Source organism: Dromiciops gliroides, chromosome 1, assembly GCF_019393635.1.
Source record: "Dromiciops gliroides isolate mDroGli1 chromosome 1, mDroGli1.pri, whole genome shotgun sequence".
In the NCBI taxonomy this organism is placed as follows: domain Eukaryota; kingdom Metazoa; phylum Chordata; class Mammalia; order Microbiotheria; family Microbiotheriidae; genus Dromiciops; species Dromiciops gliroides.
The window spans coordinates 9,456,403-9,468,474 of NC_057861.1; the positions used below are offsets into that span (position 1 = coordinate 9,456,403).

General features: G+C 43.2%; 1 protein-coding gene across 1 annotated transcript in view; it reads right to left on the minus strand.

Moving 5' to 3' along the window:
• Window positions 1-11,738, minus strand: part of HORMAD2 (HORMA domain containing 2) — a 70,849-nt gene extending 59,111 nt beyond the window's left edge. Inside the window, exons 1-4 of the mRNA XM_043978399.1 lie at window positions 11,688-11,738; window positions 9,003-9,147; window positions 3,318-3,381; window positions 2,786-2,822 (exon numbers count right to left, since the gene is read on the minus strand). Of these exons, the coding sequence (XP_043834334.1) occupies window positions 2,786-2,822; window positions 3,318-3,381; window positions 9,003-9,147; window positions 11,688-11,738 (297 nt within the window). The remainder of the gene's footprint in view (window positions 1-2,785; window positions 2,823-3,317; window positions 3,382-9,002; window positions 9,148-11,687) is intronic.
• Window positions 11,739-12,072: the final 334 nt, after the last annotated feature.

Genomic DNA, 12,072 nt, shown 5'->3' on the forward strand with positions numbered 1-12,072 from the left:
TGCGTGTCAGTGAAGGAAGCCCGCAATCACAGGGGGTCACTCTAGGCACATCTCCGGGCCTTTCAGACCCCTTAGGAGAAAACAGAACTGGGTCTTGGCCATGTGGGAGTGAGATAACTGCACAGAGCTCTTTGACAAGATGGCTCTCTTGGAGTTACCCTGCACTTCCCGCGGGAGCTTCAGAAGCATTACCCAGCCCCACACGCCATAGTAGCCAGTTATTCAACCAATCAGTTGGTGGAAACAGTAAAACAAGCCAGTCCAATTTCTACCCTTCTCTCCGTAGCCCGTGACCATCTTCATTCAGGTCCTTGTTGCCTCCGGCAACCAGACTGCTGTTCCAGCTTCCTGCTGTTCTCCCTGCTGCCCCCAGGCTCTCCCCACTCGTTTCCAGCATTTTCCCAAAGTGCCTGTCGCTCCCCTCAGCCTCAATAAGCCCTGGTAGCTCCTTCTTTCCCGTAGGATCAAGTAAAGACTCCTCTGTTTAGTTTGCGAAGCCCTTCATCATTTTTAGATATCACTCTCTCTCCCACATGCTGGATTTGGTCTCACACAAGACCCTCCATCTCCAGTCTCTGTGCCTCTGCACTGGCTGTGCCCCAAGCCAGGAAAGCTCTCCCGCCTCACCTCCACCTCATTGAGGTCTTTCTCTTCCTTTAAGATGCAGTATCATCTTTTTTTAGTCTTTCCTGATCCCCACAGCTGCTAGTGCCCTGCCTCCCAGACCACTCCCTTGTATTTATTTTTATTTATTGTTTCCATATTTATTGGGTTTATAGACACACAAAAAAATATGTAAATATAATTTTAGCTATTTTTTTTAAAGCTAACATTGCACCAAGACTTTTGGGACATTCTGTGTGTATAAGTATGTATATGTATATGCATGTGTGTATAAGTATGTATATGTGTATGTATATGCATGTGTGTATACGTGTGCATGTGTATACATATATGCATGTGTGTATGCGTATGAGAAGCAAACGAGTATTGGATTTCTGAGTGATGTCAAGTAAAGACATCAGGGAGACAAAGTAGTTTTAAAATTGAAATAAGCATTTAATATGTATATGTATGTATACATATGTATATGTGTATGTGTATATCTTTAATATGCATGGCATATTCTTTGTGAGTGGGAATTGTTTCCTTCCTCAGCTTCACATGTACCCACCAGCTAGCACCTAGTAGGCCCTTAGTAAATACTGGCTGGCTGACTGCCACAGAGCATCTTAACAGTCCACACATCTGCTAGCTCTGTGCAGACACAGCCTCAAAGGGAATTGGCATTCTGGATGCCTTCTAACTATCTCTCTGATTCAGGTCCAGTCAATTGGTTTAAGATTTACTCACTTAAGATGTTTATGGAAACAAAGTCAAAGGGAAGAAAACAGGTGTGAGGAAACAGGGAAGCAGGGACAGGGAGGGTTAATTCAGGAGTGAGATCTGTGCTTGATGCCCACCAGCCCCATCAGCCAGATGACATCGTGAGCACTTTTGGACAGGACTATGTCTCAGGTGTCTTTTCTCACCAGTTTTCTGCTGCTACCTCCAAATCTGCCTGTCTCAAATTGAACTCACCCCCAAAAAAGGACACCCTGTTCCTGCTCCCCCCAAGCTCCCTACTGTAATGTAGCCCATGCTCAGTCCCTTAAGCTCAGCCTCTCTTCTTTCATCTCTTTGACCTCTACTTCCCTACGACATCTGTCATACTGGTCTTTTCATTTTTATTCCCACTGCCGCCACACTAGGCCCTCATTACCTCTCATTAGTATTACCGTGATGGTCTCCTGGCCATCGTTCCGGGCTTTATCTAGACATGTCCAGAGTTGTCCATCCTCCTAATGTCCAATAGAACTGATCCTATTGCTTATCAAAATCCAGACTCCTAAACCTAGCATTCAATGCCCTCTACAGTCTGGCTCGAAGCACCCTCCTATCATACTACGTACCCCAATTTGTGAACTCTGGACATCCGCTGGCCTGTGCTCTTTGTCCCTTCTGAGGCCTGCCTTCCTGAACCTGATTGTGCCCACATCCTTTCCAATATGTGAACTAGTCACCTGGATCGTCTTCAACAGAAATGAACACTTGAGTTCTATCTGGTATTATACTTACATGTGGGTATGTTTTACCTCTCCCCGCCTTAATTATAAATTCCTGGAGGGGCAGGACCACACCTTATTTATCTTGGGATCACGCTTGGTGCCTAGCAGTGTTTTATTCAGAGTGGGTAGGTAACATAGACTCATTGACTTCCCAGGTGACCGAATGTTTTTCCATGTGGAACAGGCACTTTGAGGAAGCTATAGGGGTGACGCAAGCAATTTTCAGCGTACACGTACATAGGCACCGATACTGGTTGCCAGCATGAATAAGACACAAACAGCCTCCATGGGGCAAATTTTCCTTTCTTATCTTCAAATTCAGTCTCTACAGTTCTGAGTCTATTCAAAGTGCTAAGTTCCAGATTCTTGTCTCCTCGGTTTCACATCCTGTGGACCTCTCCCAGTGACTTCAAAGGAAACTGTGGTCATAACAGGGGCATGAGTTTATGAGGAGCAAACGAGTATTGGATTTCTGAATGATGTCAAGTAAAGACATCGGGGAGACAAAGTCGTCTTAAAACCGAAGTACGCGTTTAATACCAGCTACTGGAAAGGAAACTGGTCTGTGAATGTAAATTCAGGCACAGATCTTGGGTCTAATCTTTGTTACCATTCTAGTTTGAAAAGCGATAAAAGATGAGCCTTTTTTATCACAACAGAAATCTTAAAAGACTTACATATTTCTTCTCCAAAGCATCAAAACAACCTTGAATCCTGCCAAGAAATAAATGGTCAGTTTTAACGTGGGTCAATCTCAAAGCAAAAATAAATAAAATAAAATAAAAAAGACACCCCCCCCAGAAGAAAAATGTCTTCCTCATTGATTAGACCAAAGCAGCCCCTAATCACTAACTCCTTTGCTTCTTCTAGTCAGTCACAATCCAAGACTATTACACATGTTGTAGCATGTAGATAAAGTTCTATGAGTGAGAGACAGGATTAGCCCAGGGAGTCAGGGATCACTCCCTTGACTCCTTTGGGGTGACTTTTTGCTTTCCTCTTGGTACGAATACATTTTTCTTAAAGCACTGGAAAGTAGGATAATTGGATCCTTTTCCAGATTCCTATCCTAAAACATAAGACAGTGCTATTAAATGTGTATCTGCCTATGCTATGTTTTTCTAATCTAAACATTTAAAGCCTAGTCAGTTATTTGAGATATGATAAAAAATGTTGTTGTTCAGCTTGTTTTGAATTTGAACTATTTACCATTTGATAATCTGCAGAGACGCAGGGCATTTCTTATCTTCTCGAAGGATTTTTAAACTAAGGTCTGTGAAAAGAATACATTATTACTTGAATTGCATTTCTGTTTTAATTAAATTACCCAAGCTATAGCAAGCATCCTCTTTCCTTGAATTTATAAATTCATACAATATGTGAGCTGGAAGGCACCTTTGGCATTCTGTAGTATAATGTCATTTTACAAATGGATAAACTGAGGCCAAAAGAAAGTGACTTTCCCAAGGGCAGCAACCCAGATATGAAGTTAGTCTTCTGCTGCTGAGTCCCAAGTTTTTGCCATGATGTCACACTACTTCAATTGTTTTGCTTACATTATTTATTTAATTTTACCATTTAGGAATATGGCAGGGACACACAGCTTCACAACTGTAGCAATTACCTCTTCCAACTGTCTTCCAAGTGTCTGTATAGGGAAAACCACTTTTATTTGGTTCTAGGTGCTTTCACACAGCACAGGCTGATTTTCATGGCCTGGCCCAGCTACTGCTAAGGAAATGGGGAGACAAGCAGGAGAGGGCATAAAGAGGGTACCTCAGACCCACAAGACCTACTGGGACATGCTGAGTGAGTAGGAGACACTTTGTCACAGGAGCTGGGGGGTGGGGGGAAGACTCATCCTACCAAACAGAAATGAAAATGGGAAAATATGATGGAGCATCCTGCTGCATAGCTGCTTGGGATATCATTAGTGTGAAAGGTGAGGACTATGGGACTTGGAAAAAGTAGATAGTCTGAAAGGGTACTACCATGGCTGAAAGAGTTATAACATTTCAAATAGCCTCGTGTTGTGTTGGTCCTGTTTATTTCATCTTGACAGAGCTGTAACATATGCACCAGGAGAGATCCCAACTCAGCAAGGAGCTAGAAAAGCAAAACTGGAATAGGACAACGGAGTATTGATGAAAGAAAACTCTAGGAACAGAACAATAGCAGCTGGTGGTGCAGTGGATAGAGCCTGGAGCTGGGCCTGGAGTCAAGAAGACCTGAATTCAAATCCAACCCCAGACACTGGCTGCATGTCCCTGGACAGGTTACTTAACTTCTGTCTGCCTTGGTTTCCTCAACTGTAAAATGGAAATAATAACAGCACCTACCTCCCAGGAGGTTGTGAGGATCAAATGAGATATTTGTAAAGTGCTTCCCTTCTCTTTCCCCCCCTTCTCCAATGACTCAGGGAAGGAATTTAAGCCACAACAGTGAGCAACTGGGTAGTAAAAAACAACTCTAAATTCTTCTCCATGGCTGGGGCTCCCTTCTAGGGCAGTAGTGAGAGCTCCCTGGGGACTCTAGGGAACAAATGGAGGCCTGGGGAAGGGGACTTGACACTTTTGTTATCCCTGAGGTTTTTCTCTTACTAGTAACCCCGCCAAGGTAGGCATTCTAAGTCCTGTCTCCTGTGAAGACATTTGGAGAAGGACAAATGGAAGCCAAGCAGAAAGGGAAGGAGGGAATCAGGAAGGAATCTCTTCTGTTAGTTCCTTGCTGTTCTTCCCACCCCATACTCCATCTCCAAACTCCATTTTCACTGGCCATCCTCCATGCCTGGAATTGTCTCCCTCCTTAGCTTCATCTCCTGGTTTTCTTCATGTCCCAGATAAAATCCCACCTTCTACAAAAAACCCTTCTTAATGCCCCTGAATGCTAGTACCTCCCCTCTGTGATTTTCTCCAACTTATCCTATATAAATCTCATTTATACATAGTAGTATGCATGCTGTCTCCCCTATTAGAGTGTGGGTTCCTCAAGAGGCTTTCTTAAAAAAAAAAAAAAAAAGAGCCTTTCTTGTTTGCTCCAGAGCTTGGCACCTAGTAGGAACTTAATAAATGCTTGTTGACCTGACTATGTGCTTTGCTGTTTACATAAAACTCATCCTACATTTGATGTCTTGTGAGCCTGAGTGCTCACAAGAGCTTCTAAGAGGAGCTGATGTCCATTCTATGGGAAGTGCTAGGGATAGAGAGAAATGAGAGGAACGCAAAGCATATATTCACGTTAGGGCAAAGTATCTGGCAAAACAGTTGTATTTTAAAATTTAACCTTAAATGTCTATTTTGAAAAGAAATGATTGTGGGCTGAATTTGAATCATGTTTCCTGTTTCTTCTCTCCCTGCTTTCCCTGTAGCTCAGCAGTAGCTAAGTTGACTTGCAAAAGGAACTTCTGTACTTCTGCTGAATTCTAAAAGATTCCCTACAGGGAATGAATATAAAGAGACTATCTTCATGGATCTTAGCTTCTTCATTTGTAAAATGAAGTGGCTGGACTGGATGGACTAGATGACTAAGGTTCCCTCTAGTTCTTAACATTCCATGATTCACCAGTTCAAAATATAGACCTAATTTATCCCCACTGTCCTATTTTCCTTTTATGAACCAATTTTTTTAAAGGAAGATAAAAAGAGGAAAAAGTAGAGAAAAACTCGCATTAATTATTCTCAAAACTCTGACTTCATCAGGGGAAGTACAAATTGCTTTCTGTACTTAGGGAAAAACAATGAGGTCCAATTAAAGAGAATTTTGGCTTAGTGTCTATATTAGGGAATCAGAAGTCAAAACTAGGACCCAAATCTATCACTGACTCACTGTATGCCTACATGAGTCACTTTACTATTTCATACTTCTCTGTTCCCATCTCTAAAATGAAGACACCAGCTCCATATCTCAGGAGAGATATGAAAATGACTCCATACAGTAAAGCATTTGGGGGATTCCCAGAAATGGAGTGAACGGATATTAGATGTATATTAAACAGGCTTCGGATATAAGTGTACTTGAAGGCAGAGACCCTACATCAAAAGTCTTAAGTGAGTCTCCCCCCTACCCCCATCACCACTACACTGCTTAATGAAGGCAATGCTTGGTAAATGGTGCCGATGCACAAACATCTGCACTATCTATTTCAGTGGAAGTTAAGAGACCAGCTAAGATGATAAATGGAAAACCCTGTAGGCCACTCACTACCTGAAAAATCAAATCACCCAAAAAGCATTTATTAAGCAGCCACTATGGGCTAGGCAATGCAGATACAAGTAGGAACTTACAGTCACTACAACACACTTGACCCGTGACATCATCTCCAGAGAAAGGGAGCTCACCTCTCCCCAGGTGGCCTGTTCCGATTTGGATAGATCCAAAAGAGATTATTTCCATGGTGCTTTTTAATGCTAAAAACAGATTTGGAAGGGATGTGATATGCATTTTCAAATAATCAAAGGGTTAACATGTTAGAAAAGAGATGAAATTGTTTCTCTGTAGCCCCAGAGTGCAAAACTAATGAGTGAAAATGAGAGGAACCAGGGTTTAGCTCAACACTTTCCAACAACTACAGCTCTTCAAAAATGGGAGTGGGCTATCTCATAATGGAGTCAGCTCTCTTTCACTGGAAGTGTTTGTCCCAGAAGATGGAGGATCAACTGAGGACATGGCAATTAAACTCTTGGTATCTCAGTTTCCTTATCTGTAAAACAAAGAGTTTGGGTCAAGAATGTTTAAAGTCGCTCCCTATCAGCTCTGATTTCCATGATCCTGTGCCATGGCAGGGATTCAGACAAGGTTGGACAAGATGACCTCTCCAGTTCCTTCATATGGACATTTTGCAATTCTTTAGCATTGTTAAAGAGGGAAAATGTCTAGAAGCAGTACAATCATTCTAGGAAGTTGTAGATTTTGCTGGTGGGAGCCATTTGCAATTATAAAAAGAGAGTACACAGTAGAGTAGAATAAAGCGCCAGGCTTAGAGTCAAAGAGTGCTAGGTTCAATTTCTGTGGCTGGTATTTTCTAGCTGTGTGATCACAGACAAGTCACCTACCCTCTCTAACCCTAGGTCTCCTCATGTGAAAATCAGGATAATAATATCTGTAGTATCCACCTCTGTGGCAGTTAGAAAGCTGAGCCTAAGTGTTCTGTCCTATATAAAGGCACTAGGTAAATGTCAATCATTATTGTTACTGACAAGTTTATTGCTATTTAACAAGACAAGGAAGCATTCTTGAAATATAATGGCAACGACTATGCCACAGATGCATTTTAAATGACCAATGTCATTGACCTTTATAGTTTTCTTGTCTCCAGGATATGAATTTCAGTGTTGAGGTCAGATCAGATACAATTTAGAAAGGAAGAACATTAAGAATGAAATGAAATTAGGAAAGAAACGAAAGCAAATCATTAAATTTGGAATGAAGAAAGTTAGTGTAAAGATGGATTGGGAAAATAACATTGAAAGGAGAAATCTGGAGCATTCTACCTATATTTTTCAAATGGGAGTTACTAGTTTAATTAAAAATCAACAGAAGGTTGTCCAAATGGCTGCCATTCTAAACTAGCTTGCTGCTTCATCACCTGAAGGGAAGAGATGAAAACAGAAAGCCCAGAAGGATTTTCGAAAATGGAAGGAAAAGGAAAACAGAAGGAAACCATGAAGATAACAAAAAGAATTAATAAAGGCATGAAAGAGAGCCAAAGCTCAGACCGTATAAATGAAGAGATCTGAGAGGAGGCTAAAACTGAGAGATGCCAAAATACTTAAATTCTTCAAGAAACCACGATCTCATCACTGATTGGGTATTCCTTCCACCAACATAGATTGCAACCCCTTTATGAGTCAGTAGACAGTATTTGCAAGCTAACTCAATAATTAATCTCCCTGAAGCCAACCTAGTGACAAGCCTGTCCAAACTTACCTCGGCTGGTCCTGGGACAATAGCCCAGTCACTGGACTCTATCATCACCACCATCACTGCTGGTATGGAGACAACACGTTAAAGTTTGCAAAGCCCTGTGTGTGATCTATCTCATTTGAGTAGAACTTTCCAGACCTTTCCCTTGTGCAAATATTATTACCAGGGGCCCCCCGTTGAGCATGGGGTGACCTTTCCAAGGTCGATTCAGCATCCAGAAGTTACCTCACAGTTCATGGACCACCTTCAAGTCATGTCTATCAATGGACTTGAATGCTACCAGCCAATTAGCTTGGAGCCGTGTGTGGGGACGGCCCCTCTTCCAGATGCTGAATTGACCTTGGAAAGGTCACCCCATGCTCTCCCAACAGGGGCCCCCTGGTAATAATATTCTCACACCCTGTTGGCCTAGGCTTTGAGAACCCAAGGTCACTTCCATTCCATGGATGCATCATTTGAATGGGTCTTTAGTGACTTAAGTTGCTAACAATTCCGTGGTGGGATTGACCTGGATCTGATGGGGATATGTATATACTCTCTTAGCAACTCAGAACCAGCAAAATGGTTTTTGCCATGTACCTGACTAACGTTAGAGAGCACTTCAAATACAATTTCATTTTCAAGACAAAAGGCAGCCCTGGTGTGGCACTCAAAATGCCAAGCCTCAGATGGCCTTTAACCCAGCTGCTGTTGCCTCTGCAGATAAAAGCCAGAATTCCTAGACTTGCTCATTGAGATTTATTGGCAGGTTAATCTGCCATTTGGTACCAAGCCAGGAATTAATGGCACCTAGTGGTAAAACTATTGAATCTGCGATAGCGAAATTAAAGAGGTATGTAAATGAACACATCAATCATGAAGAGCTGCTGCAGGCCTGGGGATTAACACCTTCTGTGAGTGAGAAATGGCTGGTGCTACTACAGAGTGGAGCCAAGGACGAAAATATGGGAATTCCTCAGACTTAAGCTTTACCGTCTAAATAGTGGGTTCCATAAGAACTCTCAGGAAACAGCCCCCGCAGGTAGGTGATACACGAGACAGAAGTGGCTAACAGCTTCTTCACCAATACCAGAGAATCATGCTTGGTGGTGATTTGAGCTGGGAACAGAGCTGTTTCCTGGAGGAAAAAAATGGCAAAGATGAGCATTTTGAAAGCTCAGCACACAGTAAATTCCGCTGTTATCTAGATTGGAAAGGGGAAAGATTTCTCAGGACATAAAAGCTTCTCTGTAGCCCCAGAGTGCAAAACTAATGAGTGAAAATGAGAGATCCTGTTTGGGGGAAGGAAGTGCTCATGAGGAAAAGGAGCTCCCCGAAAAAGAAAAAAAAAAAAGAAAAAAAAAGCTATCAGGCCAGAATTCCACAGCCAATTAAAAGGAAAGGGTTGAGTCCATTGCCCTCTTGATAATCTGGCCCAAACCCTACTTCTTTCAGAAGTAAAATGGTGGTTTTGCAAGACTTCATGATTATCATCACAAACCTCCAATTGAGATCGTTGTTGTTATTGTTCATGACTAGTTGACCTTCCTGACCCTGTGGACAACAGCATGGCAGTACTGTCCATGGTGTTTTCTTGGTAAAGACACTGGAGTGGTTTGCCCTTTCCTTCTCCAGCTCATTTTACAGATGAGGAAACTGAGGCAAACAGGGTGAAGTGACTTGCCCAGAGTCACACAGCTATTAAGTATCTGAGGCTGGATTTCAATGGACATCTAAGTGGTGAAGTGGAGTAAGGAAGACCTGAGTTCAAATCCAGCCTCAGACACTTAATAGCTGTGTGACTCTGGGCAAGTCACTTCACCCTGTTTGCCTCAGTTTCCTCATCTGTAAAATGAACTGGAGAAGGAAAGGGCAAACCACTCCTGTATCTTTGCCAAGAAAGCAACAAATGGGGTCATGAAGAACAGGACAGAACTCAACAACAAGAACTTCCAGGCTCTAGGCCCAGCCCTTTAGCCACTGAGCCATTATTAATTGAGATTAGCCTACTGCCAATCCCAGAGGATATCTGGTGGTGAGCACTTCCTCCCTTAATCAATCAATCAGCTGTAGTGATTGACAGTAGGCCAATGGATTTCTTCTGTCCACCTTGAGGTAGTCAGAAAGAAAAGGGCAGATAAGAGAGGTAATGAGTTGTTAAACTAATTGTAATGCCAAATCCCTAGCCTAGGTCTCCTTCCCAGAGAGTAAACTGTTACTCTAAAGGAGAAGAGGATCTTGGGATTGGTTGTCTGCAAAGTGGCCACACTGGCTGGAGGCAGGGGTCACCCGTACAAACGTTACCTCCACTGACTCCAAGGCTGGCAGACTGTCATTTAAAACACTTGGACATGGAGGTGGGAGAGGGTGGGAGGGGCCTCTTGAGGCCTCAGTACCTGAGTTTTCTGCCCTTTTAGGTAGAGGGCAGAATTCTGTTGGTCAATCGATAAGCATTTATTAAACACTTACTGTAGTACAGTGGGCATACAAAGACAAAATGGAAACAGTCCCTGCTGTCAGGGGGCTTATATTCTAAAGGGGAGACAACAGGTCCATAAATAGGGATACACAAGATACATACTGAAGAGATAAAGGGTCTTCTTAGAAAGAAGGGCACCAGCACTCTACAACTTAGGCAATGATCTTTGTGGCCAAAGATAATAATTCCTCAGCCCACAGAGAGGCTGCTGGCTGGCTTCTTCAAACTTGGCAAGGACAGTCCTCAGATGACAGACACAATCTGTCCCTGGGTCCCTCTTAGCAGGCCCTGCCAGAGCTCAGGTTTCCCTTTTGGGTCAGCCCCTAGCAGATGAAAAAGCACCAGGGGACACATTTTTAAGATTCCTTATATGAGGAATATTATTAAAAGAGGCATAGAAGCACATGCTGACCTAGAAGGATTGGTGATCTAGGGAAAAAGGACACAGCCTATGCCAATTTGTATCAAGTCTAAGGGCAATAAGTTTTAGAGGAATTTAACATGTGATTAATAAAGAACAGCTTTGGGGGGGAATTTTTACACCAACTTCATTGCTCGGCTCTAACTCCATTGTTGTTTTTCTCCATCTGATCTGCTCCTTAAGGGCAGGGGCTCTTTTTCTGATTTGTATTCCCAGTTTGGGCAGCTAGGTGACACAGTGAATAGAGGACCAGGCCTGGAGTCAGGAAGACCTGAATTCAAATCCATCCTCAGACACTTACTAGCTGTGTGACCCTGGGCAAGTCACGTCACCCTATTTCCCTCCATTCCTCATCTGTCAAGTGAGCTGCGGACGGAAATGGCAAACTACTCCAGTGTCTCTGCCAAGAAAACCCCAGAAGGGGTCCCAAAGAGTCGGACATGACTGAACAACAAATCCCAAGTTTAGCAGTGCCTGGCACACAGTAGACGTTTAATAAATGCTTATTGTATTGTAAAGGCTTTGAGGAGGAGGGGCGATCACTTAAAAGGCGAACAGCAGTTTAGAGACCTAAAGCAGAGAAAGGCTCCCCATTGGACATGGGGATTAAAGATTTAAGAGGAATGCCCTTTGGGTGACCACCTCCACTAGAGGGGCATTAGGAGATGAGGCAGGAAAGCCAGGGTCACATTTAGCCTGAGACAGCTAACTTAAAAACCCGAGGCGAGTCGGCATTCTAAACTAACCCATATTTTCATCGTCCATCTGGGAAAAATACCTTGGTGGCTTTGTAGCTTTCAATGGAGTGGGAGAGCTGAGCAGTGGCCATGAGGTCTAGGCGACAATGTGCTGCCTCCTCCTTCTACTTCTGTCCTGTAAAGACAAACCAAGCTGATGACAGTACTTGACAAACAGAAGTCAAAGTAGTCTCCATCTTACTCTGCCTGGGAACTGGACTAAAAACGGAAATTGATGAGCGCTGGGATAGGGTCAAGCCTCTGGCTCTTGTCTGAAGGCAGATTGGCTCAGGTTGTGTCCCAGCCTCTCCCAAGAGCCTCGGACCCCTAGAAACAAAAAACCTCGGGGGGGGGGGGGGCTGTTCCTGACTCACCTCACATACACACACACACACATACACACACACACACACACACACACACACA